Source organism: Martes martes (assembly GCF_963455335.1).
Source record: "Martes martes genome assembly, chromosome: 3".
NCBI classification, from domain to species: domain Eukaryota; kingdom Metazoa; phylum Chordata; class Mammalia; order Carnivora; family Mustelidae; genus Martes; species Martes martes.
The window spans coordinates 11,788,938-11,812,329 of record NC_137890.1 but is presented as its reverse complement, the minus strand read 5'-3'; the positions used below and the strand labels follow the sequence as shown (position 1 = coordinate 11,812,329).

Here is a 23,392-nt window from a genome sequence, read left to right as displayed (position 1 = left end):
GCCTCCCAAAGTCCCGTGCAGCCCAGACTCTGTTGGTGCCAGGTAAATAGGTGTTGAACACACGAATGCCAACTCCAGGGCCCCAATCCCTCTTCTGACTCCTTAAAAGGCAGTCCGAGTCGCTCCTGGAGAAAGACATTTGTGTCTCTGAACCATGTCTCTGTACACACAAGCTTCTGTGTGTTTCTCTCTGAGTTTCAGAGGCCGTTGATTTAGGGTGTCATTAATAGTTTGGTGGTATCCTTCTGATTTTTCTATCAGTATAAATAATCAATCTCTAGGTACACACACGGCACTAAACTTGGGTATTACTTGACAGACCCGACAGACTAATTTGATTCGTATGACTTAGTGAAGACAAGGAAATCTCTACGCGTTTACTCTCTTCAAACTTTAAGAAGATACAGAACAGTTAAAGACTCAACATGCAAACATAAAACGCACGTGAAAAGCCGTGTTGCTTGTGATTAGGTTACTGCCACCACTATAGACAAGGACCATGAAAATGGTGGAATAATACATTTTTGGAGTAAAGGAGGGCATTCTGTTTGTCATGCCTCTTAAAGGGATAACCTAGAGGACCTAGAGACCCCAGGAGCAAAACCCAGCTCCCTCCCAGGGGTGTTAACAGCAGTATCTTAGCTACAGTAAGAATAAATTCACTGGTTTATCGTGAATTTAAAAACGGATCTGAGTATATGGGAAATGCCTAAATGAAGAGCATATGTAAGCATTTCAGCAATGACTTGCATTCTTTTTCTTTTAAAGGAGGAAAATGCAAGAAAGCAAGCATCACACCCCACACCTACCTACAGGAGTGTCATTTGACTCCACAGTTGGTGAAAGAAAAGCTAATTCATAAGAAAAAAGGAAAAGTGAAACAAATAAAAATAAACTACAGTAAGTAAAATGGATTTCTATTTAAGCAAAGGAATTTTTCAATGAAAAAGAGTCACACTGACATGACTTGTAGTCTAATAAGTTTGCTGAGAAGTTAAGTTCCTATACCACATTTCAGCAGTAGTTTTTTACATGGAAATTTAACAAGAAAAAATTCATCAACAAAAAAAATCAGAAACTTCTAATGTCATATCTCAATCAATTCTTTTATTAAAAACGAATGGCATTTTGTGAAAAGACCCAAATTGACGTATGTGAAGATAGATTACCTTGGTATCTCTGAATTCTGCCTTTTCCAAATGGCATCGGTAAATTCAAAGGTATATAATGTTCGTGATTGCACACCACACGGAGAAATTCAAACTTGTATTCAAAGAGGGTCTGCAGGAAACGACAGTTAGTGAAAGTTAAATGCCTCACTGACTATTTTATACAGCATCCTAAAAACCTATTAGAAATCACACAACCAGTTGTTAGCGTCTTGACCCTCTTATAACTGCATGTTCTGTACTACGCCAGATTTTCAGAATGGCTATAGGCACTTGTTTGAAAACTGTAAACACGTTTCATCAAACAAGGTCCTCTACTGACTCTTAGAACATTTATTATTTATGCTCCTACTACTCCAAAAAGAATTTCAGGCAGCTTGTAATTATAGACACAGGCTTAATACAATAAAAAAAAAAAAAAAACACGAGTAAGGCAGAGCTTTAAAACAGACACGCTAGGGAGGAGATAGATAATTCTATCAGAGAAAGCCTACATGGTTACTTCTATCTCCATGTTAAATAAACCATGATTCGCAACACATATACTTTTAATTTTGTAGTTGAGAAGTCTTCTCAGTTATTTATGAGAAAATCAGTAAGTATGCTTATTTTACATTCAGAACTACTGCATCCCTAATGTCTTACACATTAATGCAAGTACTAGTGAGTATCTCCAAAAGAGGGGACAAGAATGCCTCTGGGATAGAAAGAGACCGTGATGTGAGCGCGGAGAACCAGCCGGGTTTCTGGATGTCAATCAGGAAGACAAAAACCAGTGTGCAACACACACGCTACCTTCGGGTCTCCAGGAGCAAAGCAGCTGATGTAGTTGTTGATCTGCTTAAAGACAAATCCCCTGTCCATGAAGGTGAAACATCTCTGCAGAGAAACAAGCCACAAAGGGGAATATTTAGGCCCCAGTCTTTTTTTTTTTTTTTTTAGGTTGGGTTGAAATCAGCACTTACTGTTCATAAGTTTATCCTATAGCGTAAAGATGCACTATTGGCATTGACTGGGCACCAACTGTATACTAGTCGCTGCTACAATGAACATTTCGCCACTTGACTTACACCCTCCGTGCCCTGAGGTCCCTACCTTGATGAACACAGCAAGGCTGTGATTTGCATTTTTAGACGCCTCCGGATTATCTCGAAATTTCTGAGTTATGTGCGGCATCAGCATATTCACAACGGTTTCCACAGCATGATGATAGGACGCGGGAAATCTCTGGTTTCGTAATAACTAAAAAGAATTTAGAACAAACCTGTGTTATTTTTAAAGTGGTGACCCTCTGGGGAGTGGGGAGGGAAATTTCATCCCTGAAGTCCATTTTTGAAAAACCCAGAGCTCCAATCTTATTTATCTAAAATGAGACAAGAGAAATGATTTTTTCTTCTCTCAAAATACTGTACAAGTATTCTGATACCTGATGTAAGTGGTGTGCATTAGACCTGAGACTCCAAACTTGAGCCCGAGAAAGATGTTCTCAGAGGTACTTGTAAGAATGTGGAGATGTCCCTCTTCCCCCAGAGATTCTCATCAGAGCTGCATTTTTACTGGATACTTCTGGTGGCCTCAATGCCTGTACCTCTCAGAGAACTCTTTAGAAAACAGTGGCTCAGGTTTAAGCTTCAAGAATTCAAACAGAAAGTAAAAAGATCTGAGACTGTATGTCACTAGCTCAAAGTGCTTAGAAACAGTCCTCTTCAGGGGCGCCCAGGTGGCTCAATCGGTTAAGCTCAGGTCATGATCCTGGGGTCCTGGGATCGAGCCCTGCACTGGGCTCCCTGCTCTGCAGAGAGTCTGCTTGTCCCTCTCCCTCTGTTCCTCCCTCTGCTCTCTCTCAAATAAATAAGTAAATAAAATATTTAAAAAGGAAACAGTCAAATTAACTTTATATAATAATTTCTCCCCATCAGGAATGCTTACCTACTAAATTATATAGATCTCAAAGTTAGCTATCGTGGACGGTGTATCTTCCACACATCAGGCACTGCACTGGTACATGTTTTTATGTGCTTTTCCATTAAATTCTTATAAGGTTTGATCCTCATTTCACAAGGGGTTGGAGAGCTCAGGTAAACGTGTCTTCAATCAAGAACTAACAAGTAACAAAGATTCAAAGCCAGATCCACCCCGAGTCTAAGGCCTGTGTTCTTTCTACTCTTGGACACTTCGCTTCCCCACCCATGTACCCAATAAATGAGAAGAATGACTGACTCCTGAAACGTGAAGCGGTCTGAATTATATGCTCCATGACATTTATCCACTCATGCATGTGATTCTAACAGCCACAACAGGGAGCTATCTTCACCCCCATTTTACAAATGAGAATACTGAAGCTTAGAGAGATTCACTAAGTACCGACTGATTTTCCTTCCCCAGGTTTCACAGGTGCACACTGTTGCCCAGCTAGAGACTACATTTCCCAGCCTAACCTGAGGCCAGAGAAAGGGCATGTGACTGAGTTCTGGCCAATGGGCTATAAGAGGAAGACCGTGCTTTTCCCAGCCCTGTCCATGGGATGATTGCCTTCCTAGTCTTCTTCACCACCGCCTGGAATGTGGGACGGGGGTGCTGAACCAGCTTTTCAACCATGTGGATGAGGGTGACACCCGGGCTGGATAACTGGAGAGGAGCTTGAGTCCTCGAATGACCCTGGGGAACAAGCCCCCCACTCTCAGAGCTACCTACTGGCTTATAATTTTCCAAAAGAGAGAAATGAACCTTTTGTCTTATTTAAACCATTATTTTGGTCTGTTTTGCAATAGCCAAACCCATATCCCAATATCAAAGAAACAGTATTTTCTAAAACTAGAACTGAAATCTAGTGATTTCTACATGCATTATTTCATGCATCAAATACCAGAACCTATTGTGAATTCTGAAATGTCAGCTTTACAATAATCTCAATTCTCAAACCAATAATAAAACAATCTTTGCAAACTTACAAAATCAAGAACCCAGTGAAGGAAGGATCAAGTAATAATAATGTACCTGAAGTTTGCCCACTTTCAAAAACAGAACTGTGAAATTAGAAATGCCAAAGGGATTTTGTCCTATATATGCAACCCATAACTCTATATCCTGAGGGGTCAGCCTCAACAGATGATCAACTTCCTGGACCCCAGGTAAGGCCACCCCTCAGACCACCAGGCATACCTGCCTGCTACCCAAGCTAGGTACCCCTGAAAAAAGGTCTCTTCAGAAATACCTGGCGCTTTCAGAATTAGTTGATGGCTGCTTAAACCATAAAAAGTGGATGGTTGGGGTTGGTACCACTTAACCTATTAGTCACTATTATCAAAACTAAAAGTGGGACAACCAGACACTTTAAGACTCCCGATGTGATGCAATAGTACCAGTTATGAAGTATTCTTGCCCAAAAGCAAACCAAACCTAAATCAAACTGAGCTTCGACATCATACAAGTTTATGGGAACCATGGGGGACAGAGGACCATGCCACGTAACACTGTGAGGTTACGATGTGGGAAATTCCGCAGGACAAATGGTCCCCCATTTCAACAAATACACTGCATTAAAAAACAAACAAATGGAGAAGGAACGGTTTGAAAATCCAGGAAACTTCAGAGTCATAAACCACATGCAATGTGCAGACTGTGTTTAGGTCCTGATTCGGACCAGGCGATGGTAAAAGAGCATTTCTGAAACAGCTGGGGAAAACCGAATACAGACAGGGTGTCCGATGATAATGAAGAAATGCCGCTGACTTTGTTGAGGGTTATAATGGTACGGTACTTCCATCTCTTTCAAAGGCTTTATCTGTTAGAGAGGACAGGCTCAAGTTTTTACAGATGAAATGATAAAATCTTTGGTGATTGCTTTTAAAATGCTCTAAAAAAAGTGTGATGGTGGACATAAGAAGTCGCAAGGGCAGCATGTCAGTAACTGCGGAAGGTGAGTGACAGAGCTTCAAACATGGGGTTCATTAAACTTTTCTCCTTCCTTTTATGTTTATTTAAAAAATTCTATAGTAAAAAGTTTTTATTAGAAAGAAAGAAAACGTCATGAAGAACAGTGGATAATTAACACACCAACTGAGCAACGAAGCTGCTCTGTGATCAGACGTCAGCTCAGTGCCTTGAAGACTGAAATGAAGCTCTCTGTGCAGTGACAAACATGTTGTCCGGAGCCCTAATCTGGCAACAAAACAGTGAGGTAAGATGCCTCTAAAGGTGATAATGACCACAATAATTAGATGTTGTTATGGAGACTACTATCCACTGAATCGGAAGAAAATGATCCAGGATAATGGGCAGCTGTCCAGGGTGGTGAGTACAGACGCGCCAGCTCGAAGGAAAGGACACTGAGACTATGTTACAGCTCCCTAAGATACAATAAATAAGCCTATTAGCTAATAAACTTTATTTTCCTGGCCTTACCTAGGTTATGAGCCCTTTCTCCTGTTTCATGCTCATTGTCTTCTCCCCAAATGTGGAAGCTCCCTCCCAACCTCCCCCTCGACCCCCCAAGCTCACACAGACCCCTTCTGCTCTGTTCTCTAACTGTGCCCAGCTGAATGTCTTCTTCCCACCCAGGATGGCGTCAGCTTCGGGGCTGGCGATGCACCATCTATGCCATTTGCATCGCTTCTCCGTGCTCTGTGCACTGCCTGTGACTGTTCCAAACAGGTGCTCGGGGATAGAAGTATGGATGCTCCCATTCTGCCATCACACATTTATAGTAGGGGGGGAAGCACGGGCAGTCCGTTTAAAACATGAACCATACCATCCTTTCCCTACTTTTCATTTGAACACTCTTTCCTTGCTCAATTAAGTCAGGAAATGGTTGACAGCTAAACACCTAACTAAGGTTATATATTCATCCCATCCTAGGCCACATTTTCTAGCTTGCGAGATGTACACCTGTGCAATGCTAGCAATTTGGCTTGACTCAAGGTGGGAGGAGAGGAAATTCCAGAAGAGTCTGCTGAAATTATAGCTGCTAAATATAAGTGATAGAAAAGGAACACCGAAAATGTGTTGAGCATAGAGGCTGAGTGGGGTTCAGAGTTGGGAACTCCTTAGTAGGCCTTGATGAGGTCGGTTTTATATTTTCCTCGAAAACTGCTTATTGTAAATTCCAAGCACATGTCACCTATGGAACACTTGGGTCTGGCACGGTCACATGTAATCAATCCAAACTTCCAGGTCCACCTGCAGTAGTAAGGAAATTGCTTATTTTAGATGCTAGTTCAAAGGGATGCTGTGATTTACAGTCTTCCTCGGCAAATGGTACAAAGTGTAGTTTGACTGGTTGTGATGGGGAGGTGGACACATGTGGCCATGTTCAAGAGTATAGCATTAGAAACGGACCTACCAGCATGCACCTGCTTCAGGGGCATCTCCTTCTACATAAATATGCAGTAGATGGAATGACCCCATTACCAGCAAGAGTGTTCACCCAAGGCCTCAGCTCTACATAAACTGGCCTCCAAATGCTGGTCTATGCTAAAAATTCTTGGAAAGGGCACTTTCAGCTGCACTAAAAGCATTATCTGGCTCTTACATGAGTCTGTGGCCCAGGTGCCCCTACTAGACAGACATGTGCCTGGCCATGGCATTTTAAGAAAGACTCACCAATGAGGAAAAAAATCAAGGTCAGGATTATAAACACATTGCATGTACTAATAATCCTCAGTCTCAAAGTATAAAAACTCTCAGGGAATTTGATCATGATTTTGGAAATCACAAATGGCACAGGAATGGTTGATATGAACTTGTTCTCTCAATTCGGAACCCTGGGATCAGGGACGAGGACATATACTTCCTAAGATGTAAATAAAGACAGACCTAAAAATAACTAACTCCAACATGTAAAACTCATTACTCCTAAGATATGAGGTAAAATGAGTAAAACCTTCAAAATATGTGAGAAGATAAGTAATGTGTGATTCAGGGAAGGCACGGCATGGTGTCGGGTGACACGGAAGAAGTCAGAGGGGAGCCCTCTAGAACTGAAATGTTAAACTCTCCAAAGTGGTAAGTAGGTATTTTGAATCTCTTTTTATAGTAAATTATCTTATGGCTAAGTTTTCTCCATTTGGATGCTAGAGTGTTTCTTTTTATGCTGGATAACAATTTTTAAATAAACCACTTCCAAAAACTCTCTGAATATTCTTTCAGGACCAAGATGTAATTAACGTACAGAAAAGGTTGTGCAGGGTAGCATTTGAGCAGTCTGTTCTAAAAAGTTCAAAAAACAAAGTGTTAGAAGGCCCAGAAGTGCTGGAGAGTTAAGTTATAAGGCTGAAAAGGGCGGATCACCTGGGAGCAGCCGATTGTGACTCTAGCATGACTTCGAGGTTCTGCTCTGCTATGTGACCCCAGGCAGGGCACCTCACGGGTCTGTACCCATCTCGACCTCGGTGGCATAGGGGCGGAGCTGGACCAGAAGGGAGCTTTCAGGTCCCTACCATCCCTAAATTTCTATGGTTTAATTTAGCATCTTGAGAAAAAAACACAAGCAGTTAAATTACTCTATTTAAATTTTCTATCATGATTCCCGGAAAGAGATGCTATTGATACTTATACTTTCTTTCTTTTTTTTTTTTTTTTTAAGATTTTATTTATTTTGGCAGACTGAGAGAGAGAGCAAGTGCACAAGTAAGGGGAGTGGCAGGCAGAGGGAGAAGCAGACTCCCAGCTGAGCAGAGAGCCTAATGGGGGACTTGATCCCAGGACCCTGTGATCATGACCGGAGCTGAAAGTAGACACTTAACTGACTGAGCCACCAAGGAGCCCGACACTTAGACTTCTGTGGGTGTTTCGAAAGTGTTCATTACCTCTGACCATTGCTCCTGTGGTCTAATCATGCACTTTCCCACCTAAACTCTGTGAGGGCCAAACCACGCCTCACTTAATTTTGTAACCCTTGAGCCTGCATATAAATAAAAGGCTCTCCATGAATACTTTCTGAACAAACAGTTACATTTTTAAATATATTCAATTCACCAATCTTTCTGGAGTGATTACATTTATTTAGAGCCAAAAACAATGAAAAACCCATTGGGGCCTTGTTACGGACTGAATTGTGTCTCCTTAAATTTGTATGTTGAAGTCCTAACCCACAGTCTCGGAATATGAATGTATTTGGAGAAAAATCTTTAAAGAGTTAATTAAGTTAAAACGAGACCATGAAGGTAAGCCTCAATCCAACAAGACTGGTGTCCTTACAAGAGGAGAAGATTTGGACACAGACAGGCACGGAGGGAAGATAATGCACAGAACTGGGGAGAAGACAGCCATCTACAAGCCAAGAAGAGAGGCCTCGAAACCAACCCTAAAGACACCTTGATCTCAGACTTCTAGCCTCCAGAATTATGTGGAAATAAATCACAATCGTTAAGGCCAAACAGGCGGTGGTACTTGCTGTGGTAGCCTAAGCGAACCAAGGCAAGCCCACAGCCTATCTTGTGTATGACATTTGTAACATGAAAGTACTACATTCAAGTGACCTGCATGTGTGCACGTGTGTGTGTGTGTGTGTGTGTGTGTGTGTGTGTGCGTGCGCCCGCACACTTAGCTGCATACTGCCAAGCAGATAATCTGCTAGGTTTCTCACTTGGCAGGCTATTCGGGCATGATTTAGATGGCGTGTTACTCTGTGGAAAGCAGGGCCCACCTCCATCTGGCATCTGCCTATGCACTAAAACAAGAACTAAAAGCAGAAAAAAAAGAAAAGAAAAAGGAAACCACCTGGTCAGGCACCCGCTCGACTAGAGGAAGTGTGGCTTTCAGTTCTGAGCTGCCAACCTTCTAACCTTCTGCCCGACAAAACCCAGCAGACCCTCCCAAGGCTTTCTCCCAGAGTCTGATCCCCGGTGCAGGGAGCCTGGACCTTCACCCTCTCTCCCCGTGGCTCCCCTGTCCTCCCTTGATTCACTGTGGAGGACTGCTGGGTACGTGACCTGCTCCCTGCACTCGGGCCTCCTGCTCTCCACGAGACTCAAGACCCTGCACAATGCAATGCAGAGAGATTCAGGGTCATGATGGCAACTCCAAGAGTATGCATATCTCAAAAGGGACTTTGTCACTTGAACGCTGTGTTTGCCTCATTAGAATCTTACAAAAATGTATCTACACTGAGCCTCAGACGGCCAGCAGTAGCCAGTTACACCCAGATAGGCATGGGTCTAGAGAGGACTGAAGGGACAGGCTACAGGTATCCCTAGGATGCCTTCAGCATGGGGATCCACAGTGTCACACACACCCAGGCCCCTCAGCAAGGAGCTATCTCAGAGTCCCTTCACTGCTTCCAGAGGACGTGAAGTAACATCAGACACTCTTGTCTAAGGCCCTGAGAAAGGTCTACAATGTTCAAGACTCAGTAATTACATTTAAATTAAATGCTTAAACTGTTACTCTCATTTCAACAGACTTGAAGACTTCCAAGCTATACAAAGGAGAAAACAGAGTTTTCTTTGGACTTAGTAACACATGCTTCGGGACAGTGGGCTTTGGAGCCAGACTGTTCTCAACACCCGGCCCCCTCCATTCACAAGCAGCGTGGCCTCGGCAAGGAACTCGCTCTGGGCTCAGTTTCTTCCTCTATAAAATGCGGGGTAGTACTTTATGACAGTCCTGTGGCTTTAGTACTTGGAAAAAAATGCTTTCGTACTTGGAAAGCACCTAGAACTGTGCTGGAACTGTCAACAGAAAGCATTCATGAATGTGAGCGACAAAGTACCGAAAAGACTTTCCCCTAAGAGCCACCACCCCAGCCCTGATAGGAAGCAACATACCTTAACTTTGGAGTTCTCTATCAAATGCTGAGCCATGGATTTTATCAAAACGTCAAAGAAAAACCATGAATACTGAAAGGAATAAAAAAAAGGATCCAGGTGAGAAACACAATAATCAAGAGGTGAGATGTTTACTCTCTTAGGCTGACAATGTTACAGGCATGAAATAGGGGTGACCCCAAAGCAGAGCTCGACCACTGGGCAAAATATCATCAGACCAGAGGTGCATGCAAGGCAGCTGTTCTCCTGCTTTCGCACGCCCCACAACAAGTGAATGTCTCCCACTTAGAAGCTGGGCGCACACGCCCGGCAGGGCACAAGCCAACAAGTGGCACCGCTGGATTACATCTGGGATTTTCCTCTTGACTGAGCCTCCCCTGCCGATGCTGCTTTTACAATCGCCACCTTGGTGTCCTCCACTCATTTACATGTGATGACTTCTTAAAACTTAAGAGCCTGTGATATTTTAAATACAGTAATATTCTGCAGGTCTGATGGAAGCACAAGTATAAGCAGCAAAGTTGGTCCCAAAGAACTAACTCTTTACCCCTTTTCTGGAGGTGGTGGCTGTCTGTATACGCACACAGAAGGGTGAGCGGATCGGGCTACGGCATTCAGATTTTCTCCCACCGATTTCCATGCCGGAAAGCTGCACAGCTCAGCCCCACGACATACCTTGAGTAGTTTGTTGCTGGTGAGGAAGTCAGCAGAAGGCTTGAGAATCGTAGTCATGGCTTTTGTCAGCTCTTCGTGCACTGTCTTGTATTCGGAGGCAATGTACGGCTCAGCCTTGTAAGCATACTTTGAAGAAAAGGGAAAGATATTTTAATGTCCCATTTACCTAGGATGGGCTGAAAGCAGGAGAGGCTCCAAGGGATGGCGGTGAGGGACTGAGGTACAAGTGCAAGGTGGGAGAGGAAAGTGTAGAAACAGAAGGGGAGAAGGGGGACACAAAGAGGAGCCCAGGATACTTTCAGGGAGCCCATCACAATACGGGAACCACCTGGCTCAGGTCAGTGGTCCTCCAGCCTACAACTCCACCTCCCAAGGACTTCAAGGAATGTGTCACCTGACACTGGGTGACTTGATTCATAGCTATAATTTACAGAGGTGTCTAAGACTAAACACCACGTGTATAATTTTCACAATGGTAACCGCCACTCTGTCTATGGAATAGTGTTACATAAATGAAGAACCCGTTGATATTCCTCCTAGTGACATCTTTTGCTGTCCCACATAGTTCTCTAATTTATCGTGGCCAGTGCTAACCTTCTTGTCTCAGGAGAAACAGTTCTACTGCAAATTTTAGTTGTGAAAAAGAAAAATGAAAATAACAGGGCTGTACCAAAGGCCTACCAAGAGCGACTTAAAAGTCTTCTTTAAAATTTCATGTCATTATTATTTGCAAAACCCATTATAAGAAATACGTTGAAAAACAAAATTAAGTAAAAAATGAATGGCTGCCTCTCTTTGGATTTCCTCTCGTTCAGGTATAAGGCACTGGCTACAGGTATAGAAGAGAAAGCAGAGGTATTAAGTTTCATCCCAAAATAACTAGATTTTTTAAAAAAGTGAGTCCTTAGAAGGAAAATTGGAGAGCCACAGATTTACATGACTGGGACCGTTTATTTTACATACCTTAACATATGACCTCAAGTGGCTCTCCAATCCTTCCTCATGGCACTGGGCAACCACATGAATAATGACCCTACACACCACAGAAATGAACAAAGCAATGAATAGTAATGTGGGAATGAGAACATTTCATTATTACACAGTAGCTGCAGAACAATGATGATGCTACTGGCACCACAGGCAACAAGGATACAAGGAATTAGATGGGGGTCCCTACACATGGGATCAAAAGAAATTTCTTAAATATAATGGTCAACACATACTAGCATCCCAGATATGTATGACCGTGCTCCAGATGTGGACAGACTGAAAGGGAAGGAGGCATCTGCCTACCCGCCTCTTACCGTGTCACGTTGACGGCGACTTCCTCCTGGGTGGCTCTGGTGAGGACGCGGAACAGCTGGTTTAGGATGGTGGGCAAGAAGGCGATCATCACGTGACCTTCCATCGCATGCAGGCTCTGCGGACATGCAATGGCCCTTGTGTGACCTTAAGAGACCAACCCTGCACACGCTCACTCGCTCTTTCTCTCAAATAAAGGAAAAAACTTTTTTTTTTTTAAAAGAGCCTAACCCCAAGCAATTTGCAATCAGTTCCAAACAAGGACTGAAGAAGTCTATCTAAACAGTGGAAGGCAGTGGCGGGCAGAACAGGGGAAAAAGATGTCCACATCCTAATCCTAGAACCTGTGAATATGTTACATGGCAAAAGGGAATGAAGGCTGGCCTTAAGGTAGGGGGACTGTCCTGGATTATTCAGGTGGACCCAATGTTATCACAAGGGTCCTTAAAGTCAGAAGAGGGAGGCAGAAGGGGAGAGCCTGGGGAGACGTGCCAAAGGAAAGAATGGTCAGAGATGGAATGCTGTTGGCTTTGAGATGGAGGAAGAGGTCACTAGCTATGAAATGAGGGCAACCTTCAGAAGCTGGGAAAGGACAAGGAAACAGATTCACTCCCAGAGTTTCCAGAAAGGAACTCAGCCATGTTAAAAACACCTTGATTTGAGCCCAGTGAGGCCTGTGTCAGACTTCGGACCTATGGAAGTGTAAGAAAATAAATTCATGTTGTTTGGAGCCCCCGAGTTTGTGGTAATTTGTTATAGCAGCAACAGAAAACTAATTCAAAGATTCTTCTTAAACTCCTAAGGCTCTCTGTGAGATACTTGAAAAGAAACTTGGCCAAGCCGTGATTTCAGAACTCTTCATTCCACGTTCCTTGCTGAAGTCAAACAAACTCCTATTCCATTTCTCACATTTTTTTTTTTAAAGATTTATTTATTTGAGAGAGAGCGCAAGCGTGCGGGGGGAGGGGCAGAGGGAGAGGGAGCATCTCAAGCCCACTCCCCGCTGAGCATGGGGGCTGATGTAGGGCCCAATCCCAGGGCCCCGAGATTGTGACCTGACCTGAAATCAAGAGCTGGCCGCTTAACCAACTGAGCCACCCAGGCACCCCCATTTCTCACATTTCTTAGGTTTCGTCCTCATGCCTAGGACACTCTTTTAGCTACTCTCCTTTTAAAAAAATATTCCCATGGAACCACATTCTGGATAAAGCTCCCCTAGATAAGCTGTACCTCGCTCTAGCTGTTCCATGATGCTGGGAGCCCCCGACCCCTGCACAACACTGGGGCCGGGTATGTGCATTCTTTCAGTTCTTCTGGTTGGGTATTTTTTTGGGGGGGGCTTCCCCACCTACCACACATTCTCCAAGGTTACCTTATCTCCTACAGTGAACTAGAAATTACTTAACAGTGGGACTGAAGCCACTGCTTCTTATGTGCCTGTTACTGTGCTCTGCACCGGGGAGCACTGAACTGATAGCCTGTGCTAGTGAGTGATTTTCTATGCAGAGAACAACGTGTTTTGGGTTGGGCCTAAAAACAGTATATGTGGGATGAGGATGAAGGCAGGAGTTGTCCTATTTCTTTGCTTTCTCTTCTTCTTTTTTTTTTTTAAATTAAGTTTTTTATTTTAATTCCAGTAGAGTTAACATACAGTGTTCTGGAGTTGTCCTATTTCTGAGTCCACTTCTTGCCGCCATGTAAAACCACACAGACTATCAATGTGAGAATATCTAGCTGAGAGCATCCTTCCAAGGTTCTCAAGTGGTTAAGAACAATATTCGCCACCAAAAAGAAAACCCAACCTACCCCAAACTCATTAAGAAGGGATTACTAAGAAAGCGACCTGATACCTTAAGGTATTTTACAAGTTCACTCCCTAAGGCTTGGGCTCCAGATTCAGTTTTCTGGCAGTACTGGAAAAAATTATGTAAATGCTGATCCTGGGGGGGAAAAAAAAGAAGAGAAAGAAAGCAAGCCTGTTAGCATAATGCTGTGGAAACAGGAGTATCTGCTTCTTGCAGCATGCATGTTTTATTTAAACTATGAAACTGATCATATAAAAATGAAAATATCAAAGAAATAAAAATAAAAATAAATTTTAAAAAAGATTTCAAAGATCCTCCAACAAAAAAAGAAAACTGTTGAGAAATGTTACTTATATTATTCATTTATATCAGTACATAAGAGCACCTTATAATGCACTTTCCTCGATGAAGGACCTCTAGAGTAAAAATATATCCATTATGACATTATCAATTAGGATTTGGTTTTACCAAAAAATAGTGCAAACTCATTCATTCAGCCATCACTGCCAATGCTACTGGCATAACCCGTACCTGAGTATACACTGTGGAAACCAGATGAGTTGAAACTTTCAGCAGTGGCTTGCTTCCATCTACCCATTTAATTTCTGGACCATAATGCTGAAAAGATAGGGAAGGGGAAAAAAAAAACCATCCCAACAGATCAGCGACCTTGGCTTCAAACACCATGTTCACGGACAGGGCTGAAGAGGAGTCACAGGCCCAAACAGCATCAGTGACTCAAGAGTTACGGCTGGCTAACTGCAGGGATGCAAGTGGTACTCATTTCCGCCCACTTTCTTCCCCCAAGGACAGGGCTCTCCTTCCTGGATTTTCCAAGTTATCGTCTGCTTAGTTGTGGCTGTGGAATTACTGTCCATTTGAGAGGGAAAGAATCCTATTTCACCAATCACTCAGCCAACCCAGAGCTCAGGACCGTGAAAAGGATGGCAGAAGATGCTGCATCCAGCAAATAGGACAGCAGAAGTCCTAACATGGGTAAAGGGCCAATCATCTATGTGTGCTTATTTCGATTTCTGAAACTTCCATTTTTTTCTTGTTCAGACTAGCAATTTTAACCAAATGTTTATATGATTTCCCCTGATTTGGGAATACTTTGATGATTTGTCCATAACATGGACCCAAATTTGGCACTACTTAAATGCAGAGAAACATTAAAAGCCATTTAAAATGAAATGAAAACTTACCAAAGCTTTTTATAAAACTGAAGTCTATAAAACTTCAGGTGGCTTAAAAAAATGCAAAATCAACTAACCAATTAGAGAAATCTAAGAAAATCAAGGCTTTCTGAATCAGAAAATGTATCAGAACGGGCTACCCTGACTTCCTCTAAGCTGGAAGACAATCCTCTAAGCTAGAAGACAATTCCTAATACTCTGCGTGACTCTAAGAACACATCCCTGTTTGAGCATGGCTAGTTTGCAGTGAAAAACTCCTACGTCATCCAGCGTCTCCACATCTCCATTGCCCCGCTGAGATGCTGCTAGTTCAGGGCTTCTACAGTGCCCAAAACCGTAATTCTAAATTGTGCTGTCAGGAGCACTGCCTTCCACTGGCCTATGTTTACTTGAAAAAGAATAACTAAAACCAAAATGTTGGGACCAGCAAAAATATTGTGTGCTTTTTCGTGTTACTCTTGCTTTAGTTGATTTTTCATGTTTTCTGAAAGTAGTGGGATAAATGAATCTTAAAGTCCTATACCCGGCCCATCCCAAGCTCCTGGTAGCCAAGGTAGCCAGACGGGAGATTGGCTGAGACGGGAACCTGCTGTTCACTTGTTACCACCCTTCCATCCTTCAGGAGGGGAAGCCAGGAATATCCAACTGTTGAAACAAAGCACAAAAAACTTTACTGTAGGTATTTGAAAACGTACGAAGGAAAGTCAGTGCTACTCATCTGCCGGATCTTTAAGGCCCTGAACTAGTCTCTGTAGAACGCTGTCTACAATGTACTTTGGCCTCTTTAGGATTACAATTCTAAAATGATCTTTTAAAAAAATATTTACATACGCTACCTTCACAAACTTCATCAAAAACTCCACAAAGGGGCGCCTCTGGGTGACTCAGTAAGCGTCTGACATCTGCTCAGGTCAAGATCTACGTGTCTTGGGGTGGAGTCCTGCACTGGGCTCTGTGCTCAGTGGGGAGCCTGCTTGTCCCTCCTCCTGCCCCTCCCCTGACTCACGCTCTCCCCTCTGTCTCTCAAATTAATACAATCTTTAAAAAAATAAATAAATAAAAATTCCTCAAGAGGATGAGGGCTCAGAATCAAAATAAAACTTGAGAACCTAATACATAAGTTATGAACGATCAAGGTAATGATGAAATCCCAAACCTTGTGTTTCGACAACATCCCTCTTCTTTGTGCTCCCTTTACTTGAATTATCACAGCTGACATGGAAGAATGTGAACAGCAAGTGGTGCTTTTCGTGCAGCTGGGTGGGCAGTTCTATTTTAATCTGCAAGGAAGACAAAATAACCACCTTTTTAATATCTTAAAACAAAAATTCTCGATGAAAGCAGCCACACATGGCACCCAAAGCACAAGCGTCCGTTTGATCTCTGAACTGATACTAACATTTGCAGTTAAAGTGAGAGAACAGAAAAAGTGCTAAAGAAATGGATCCATAATACACTGTTATGGGCTGAATGTGTGGGTCCCCATCCCCGAATTCATATGTTGAAATCCTAACCCCCCACCAAGGTGATGGTATTTGGAGGTGGGGTCTTTGGGGTGATTAGGCCATGAATGAGATGAATGCTCTTACATGAGATCCAACAGAGGATCCACCCCCCGACTGCCCACCAGTTGAGAAGTCTGTGACCGGGAGGGAGATGGCCCTCGCCCGGCCATGCTCGCACCCTGACCTACAACTTCAGCCTCCAGGACCATGAGCGCAAACGTCCGCTGTTTACCATGCACCCAGTCTGTTGTATTTCGTTACAGTAGCCCGAGTAGACCAAGACATTCACCAACCAGAAACAGGAAAGAACTGGAAACCACGACATCAACCACTACATTAGCTTAACACAGCAACAGCACAATGAAAAACCAGGATAGAACATTTCAAAGAAAGATTCATAGGGTAGTTTTAATGAGCTACCCTATCATTCTACATAAAGAAACCCAATAATGAGAAAGAAAGAGTCTCAGGTCCGACAAACATAACCACACTTAAGTATGAATCTGTAAGAAAATACGTCAGAATATTAATTGTGGTAGTAACAAAGCAGAGATTATGACTTTTTCTTTTCTATTATCTGCATTTTCCAAGTTTCTGGAATAATGTTACATTTGCAATTGGAAAAAATGATGTAAAATAAATGCTCCAATCTTTAGTTCTAGCACTGTAATTCCAGTATAGTATGCACTTTCTCTTATTTCTTACTTTACTAAGCAAAGAATTTAGAGTTTTTCTTAAGACTGATTAACTGGGTTTTCCCTTGAAAACCTCCTGGCTTACCTCATCATAAAATTCGGGGTTTTGGTGATGGTGTAAAACCGCAGCAAAAGCACTTCTTGTGAACACAGGCCCACCAGGTCTGCCATAAATGCACTAAAGTAAGAGTTAGTGAAGAAAGACACCAGTATTTAATCAACAGAGTCAGAAATTAAACTCTGGCGTGTCGTGGATTTCTTCCACCTAGGAGACTCCAGAGCCTTCAGCCCCCTTTCTCCTGGGTCCAACCCACCCTCCATCCAGTCCATCCGCCAGTACCACCTCCCCCCCAGCACACACACCTGTCCTTGCAGTGCCTTGCCCACAGGTCCCTTTCACACCTCCACACCCGAACTCCTACAATCCCTCTGTCTGAATGACCATCCCCTCCGCGGGCAACGAACTCCCATGTGTCCATCAAGAAACGATTAACTCCTTCCTCTGTGTCCCCTCAGCACTTTCTGTACTAATTATTCAATTTGGACAACAAACCATTTCTATGTGCCAGGAGCTTTTTCTCCATGACTACCTTTCCCACTAAGCCGTGAATTTCTTGAGGGCAAAAACTATTATTATATTCTTCTTTGCATCTTTGTCTCTTTCCCTTCTTGGAAAGTCATTTCCACATAGTTATAGTAAAGAATGTGGAGCCAGACTACCTGGGTTTGCACAGTGGTTCCACTAATGGATCGCCAAAAGCAACTTATTTAAATTCTGTGCATTAGTCTCATCTAAAAAATACTGTTAGGAGAATTAAAAGAGTTTAATACCTATAAGGCTCTAAGCTCAGAGACTGCACTGTAATAAGCATTCAGTAAACATCACCAATGATTTATTACTATTATTATCACTATACTATAATAATAAATATCGATCTATTTTTATTATTATTTCTGTTACCAATCTTATTCATACAATTCTTAGCACCCACACAAAGCCTGGCTCATAGTAAGACATGATATGTTTACTGAACTGAACATACATAAGAAACCTTCATCCCTAAAGAGTATATAAACAGAAACAGTCAATGAGGAGCAAGAACGCAATTACTCCACAGTCTGTAAAGTTCAGCCAGTGTGGTTAAATATTGTGAAGTCACAATATTTTTGTGTCTGTTGGTTGTAATGTGCTAAATTCCTTTAGTTGTGCAATACCACACAGGTCCATTTTTAAAATGGAAAAATGCAAACATACATAAAAAAACAAACCTTCAGAGGCTGAGAGTCTTCATCATCTGAATCTTTGAATTCAATGCAAATAGCAATATTTCTGGCCTGCAGCAATATTTGAAGAAAAAAGGAAAAAGAAAATGAAACAAAAAGCCAGAATATGTATTTATAAGAGAACACAAGAAGCCAAAACCCGGGAGAGTCTGATACCAAAAACGGAAACCTCGACCTTTGCACTCACCTTGGCGAAAGACTTTTGACTGTCATATTTCAAGTACTTCGGATAAACATAAAGGTGATTGTTGTAGATGGTGTAAGGCTGAGTGTGTTTGGGTATGCAGGGCACAAACTCCTCTACTTCAAATGTCACTGGAGTTTTACCACAGGTTTCAAATTGCTTCATGGGGATATACGATGAATTGACATAATCTGGAAAATTAAAAACAAACAAATTGAAGTAAAAGTCAAGCAACATTTTCTCTGGTTGTTACAGAGAACTTACACTTACTAGGAAAGTCTGAGGAAACATTATCAATCGTAATGTCTAGATTGCCCAAAATCACTGGGAGCTTCGCCATCTTCTCAGGTCTAGGAGCAAAAGAAGAGAAAAACCACATGTTTATATGTTAGGTTAGCTCTAAAACCTAAATCCCAGGGCAGCACTTCCCAGAGAAATATAACGTGAGCCACAAAAGTACTTTTAAACCTTCTAGAAGCCACATCTTAAAAGGTAAAAAGAAACAGGTAAAATTAGTATTAAGAAAAACAATGAATTCTGGTACACTGAAAAGAAATTTTAAAAATTTAAAAATAAATAAATAAAATTTTTAAAAAAGAATATATTTTATGTGACCCAATTTATTCCAAGTGTTACTATTTCAATAGATAATCAGTATAAGACATTATTCTAATTCTCTGAATCCAGATGTTTTATACTCATAGCTCATCTCGGTTTGGAGCTGCTGTATTTCTCGTGTTCAGTAGTCCCCTGTGGCCAGTGGCTCCCATGTTAGGCTGCACATATCTAGGTAAGAATATGGGCAAGATAAGATAGCTGCCGTCTTTGGGAACCACCCCATCCTCACCCCCATTCTTGGCTCAAGTTGCGAAAATACAGAGCTAGAAGCCGTCTTAGGCTCCTGTGTCTAGTGAAACGCTGGACACAAAGTAGGCGCACAGGGAAATGGCTGGTGTTTGTATCTGGTCTAACAGTCTAGTCCCAGAAAGCTCTCTGTGACGCTCCTGACAAGAACTGCTACCGCATCAACCCTTCCTAGCCGAAGAAGACTTTAACACAGCCATTTTGACACCCAGGCTGCTCTTCCTCACTTTGCCTCTCTGACACTTCCCCTCTCCAAGGGACCTGGTTACACTTCACTGTGTTAACACCATTTAACCATCCACGAACAGCAACCACACCTTGCTGACGTCCAGCTCTTTTGGGCCTTCCTCCAATGCCATTTCCCCCTAGAAGAATGTTCCATTTATATCAAGGTGCCCAAACTGCATACAGCAGGCCTAGGAAGGTCTGACCAGGTGGGGACTGAGCAGCTCTCTGGTTTTGAACAATACATGCTTCTACTCATGTAGCCAAATACTATTATTTTGTGGTAGTCACACCACCCTGGTGATGTACATTACATTTAAATTACCTAAAATCCCTAAATCTTTTTCCATATGCTTTACTATCATGCTATCTTTCTCCATCCTGTATTCATACAATTATGTTTTTGGAACTCAGAACAGGATTTGATTTTTTGCCTTGAGGAAATCGTACTTTTTTCCATTTGAGCCATTTCTAGTTGATCAAACCCTCCTAAGTCCAGATTCTAACATTTCATGTATTAGGTATTCCTAATAGCTCGATGTCGCGAAGGCATTTCATCAGCATGTTATATTCTCAAAAAATTCACTGAGGATGACACTGCACAGAATACGGCCAAGAACAGGTTCCTTCTCAAGCCTCTAGAAGCTCACCCCTAGCCCACTCATCACTCGTCCTGGCATCCGACTACTCTAGCAGTTGAACTGTCCACTCATGCATGCTATGCTTCTCTGACTCGTTCCCAGGACGTTAGCATAATACGTACTTGTCAGAGGCTTTGCATTCCTCTGTGGTACCAGTTCAGCAAACCAATTAGAAAGAGAAAAGCAGAAATGTGGTTAGGATGACTAGTTCGACATGACATGGCTTATTCCTAGAAAACAGAATGCTGCCTCGTGGTTCTTTGTAAGCCACCTGTTTAATAATGTCTTTTAAAATGCTGCCAGAAAACATCAAAGCCCACTGGCCTACAGATTCTGCATTTCGTTTTCCTATTTTTGAAAAGTTCCTATCCTAGCTCCTGTTACCGGTAAGCAGCCTCACAGGTAATGTGTCTTATCTATCCTGGGATATTGTTCACCTGCACCAGGACTTCCTAACAGTCCTAAATTCTTTTCTTTCTTTTTTTTTATGATTTATTTATCTTAGAGAGCAGAGAGCATGCACATGAGAAGAGGGGCAGAGAGAGAGGGAGAGAGAATCTCAAGCAGACTCTTTGCTGAGTACAGAGCCTGATGCAGGGCTCGATCTCACAGCCCTGAGGTCATGACCGGAGCCCAAACCAAGAGCTGAATGCTTAACTGACTGCACCATCCAGGCGCCCCCCACAGTTGTAAATTCTTGTCCTTATGGCCACAGACCATGCTGAGCCCATTCATCTTTGCCCACTGCCAGCTCCAACTTCCAAAATCACTTTCTCCTAGCGTTTCTCTCCTTTCCACTTGTCTTTTGTTTATATCTGAGTTTAAATGAGCAATTCCTTGAAATCCTGAGAGTGATGACGATCAGGAAGGCAAGTCAACAATCTTCCACACATTCCGCCTTCAGCTAAAACAATTTCTGACCAAAAGATGTCCAGGGATAGCCCAGCATCACCCCTACAGCTTGTCCCTGTGCCCACTGTGTGATTTTTTCAAAAACACAATATTCTTTGCTACTCGCAGGAAGACTGTGCCTTTGACCATCCACTTCCTGGGAGCTGTCGCTGGCCTCCCACCCACTGCCATGCTCCCCAGATGATACACTGCCAGAGCGCCTCTCAGCTTCACACAAAGCTCCTCAAGGGACACCAACCCCGAGACCCACGGGTTTCTGTGCAGCATTACATTTTCCTGACACGTACCGCCTTGCTCCACCTCTTCCTCCGAACAACTCAACGCTGCCCGCGTACCACAAAACACGGCGTCCCACAAATCTCAGAGATACCAATGAAGTTGTACCTGTGTCCTCGAGTCACAAGTACTCTGTTAATATTACAAAGAATATTCCAAATATGAGATTTCAGGGACATCGTCTTTCTCACCCCTTCCCAGTTACTTCCGCCCATAAATGGGTCGGTCCCTTCTTCACCACTCTTTCTATCCCTCTGACATCATCCTCATATGAACTTCTGATAACTGGACTGCTAAGCAACAAATTTCAATTCAACAATCTTTGCTGGAACTCTCTGTATAATGTGTTATTTCCTTCTCTGTCTGACTATACTTATTCCCCATTTGGTTTCTCCCCTCTGCCGAGAGCTTCTGCTTCTGGCTGCTAGTTCCACAGAGGCATTATGTCCATGCATTTCCAAGAAAGCACAGATCTGAGCTTAGTTCTACACCACACGGCACATGGGCTTTGTGGAAGCTTAGTTTTTTAAATATAATGTTCAACTTACTTCAGAAGTTTAAGGGTTTTACTGAACTTGGCTTATCAGACATCAAAACCTACAAACAACAGAAATTCTACTGCCTTTTTTATATGCATTTGCAAAGTGGTGGTGGTGGGTGTGTGGGTGTGTGTGTGTTAACAAAGCGGATTCTCTTATGACTGGGATTAGGTTTTGTTTAAATCTGTAAAGTATATATATTCCACACAAAATTTAAAATACTTGAGCATGAAAACCCATCCTAAAACTTCATTTAAAAAATGTATACAGTAGACACATGTAGGGTATCTGGAATTTGGGAACTACTTTTGCATACATATGAACTTCGGAATGAGGCTCACTTTTGCTCTTAGGAAAAGGTTTTTTCTCTTCCCATTGCCCATACAACTGCTTGACAATCCCCAGAGGCAGGGAGGGTATTACAAACCAGCAGTCATCCCATGCCAACAGGCTGGGAGTCCTCACCTCTGTGTTTCCGCTGCCCAGTTCCCCCTTCTCTACTGTCTGTCCTGACCCATTAAAGTGACGGACCGGCAATACAGGCGTGCTTGGGTCTCCTGTAGTCCCTAAAAGCTCTGGAGTCACTTAAAAAAATGTATATGCAATTGAAAGAAATTTGAGATGTTTTTGTTGAAACAAAATCACTGAACTGATGTCTATGAGATAGTTCAATAACCATTTACCAAGTGCTTACGGTGGTACAACACATGCTCAACTGAGCACCACAGACAGAACACAAACACGGTATGATGATTCCCATCTTCAACAAGACATGCTAAGAAGCACTTCCATCCAGTGTGGGCAGACCTCCACGGGAAGGCCAGTGTCTACTGTATTGAGAAGGAAAGGGTCGAGATGAGTCTTCTCGGTGAGGGAAATCACCCTGCCATCCGTTTTCCTTTATTCCCCCCATAGCTGTAGGATTATAAGGGCTATGAGGGTTCCCCCTTAAAAAGAAGAGAAGATTCAAGCTGAGAAGGCATATGACCTGCCCCAGGTCCCCCAACATGGACCTGAGTTACAGACTGGACCCCGAAAGAGGAGTAGGGGTCCCTCGGAGAGCCCAGGTGGAAGAGAACATGATGCAGGGAGAGGCAGAGAGTGGTGGGGTGAAAGTACCCAGTCGCTTAAGAGAAAGACAAGTAGCACCACCTGGCTTGAGCACAGTGTAACCAGAGGGAAATGGAGGTAAGAATGTTAAATTTGGACACGAAGCACACAAAGGTACAGATGAGTACATATACGAAGTCTCATGCACAAACCCTAATAACATTATTAACTAAACTACCCAATATGGTAGCATTAACAAAGGTTTATACTTAGGCAGCTCTTCTTGCCCACAGCCCTGTCTCTGT

The 23,392-nt window shown here is 42.8% G+C and overlaps 1 protein-coding gene across 6 annotated transcripts in view; it reads right to left on the bottom strand.

Moving 5' to 3' along the window:
• DOCK9 (dedicator of cytokinesis 9) overlaps window positions 1–23,392 on the bottom strand; it is a 173,961-nt gene that overhangs the window by 71,684 nt on the left and 78,885 nt on the right. For all 6 annotated transcript variants that reach the window (XM_080799509.1, XM_080799511.1, XM_080799507.1 and 3 more), the window contains exons 16-30: window positions 18,851–18,930; window positions 18,584–18,771; window positions 18,382–18,447; window positions 17,198–17,290; window positions 16,069–16,192; window positions 15,436–15,557; window positions 14,248–14,334; window positions 13,762–13,851; window positions 11,914–12,029; window positions 11,573–11,642; window positions 10,610–10,735; window positions 9,935–10,006; window positions 2,265–2,411; window positions 1,965–2,048; window positions 1,170–1,281 (exon numbers count right to left, since the gene is read on the bottom strand). In XM_080799509.1, the coding sequence (XP_080655635.1) occupies window positions 1,170–1,281; window positions 1,965–2,048; window positions 2,265–2,411; window positions 9,935–10,006; window positions 10,610–10,735; window positions 11,573–11,642; window positions 11,914–12,029; window positions 13,762–13,851; window positions 14,248–14,334; window positions 15,436–15,557; window positions 16,069–16,192; window positions 17,198–17,290; window positions 18,382–18,447; window positions 18,584–18,771; window positions 18,851–18,930 (1,577 nt within the window). The remainder of the gene's footprint in view (window positions 1–1,169; window positions 1,282–1,964; window positions 2,049–2,264; window positions 2,412–9,934; window positions 10,007–10,609; window positions 10,736–11,572; window positions 11,643–11,913; window positions 12,030–13,761; window positions 13,852–14,247; window positions 14,335–15,435; window positions 15,558–16,068; window positions 16,193–17,197; window positions 17,291–18,381; window positions 18,448–18,583; window positions 18,772–18,850; window positions 18,931–23,392) is intronic.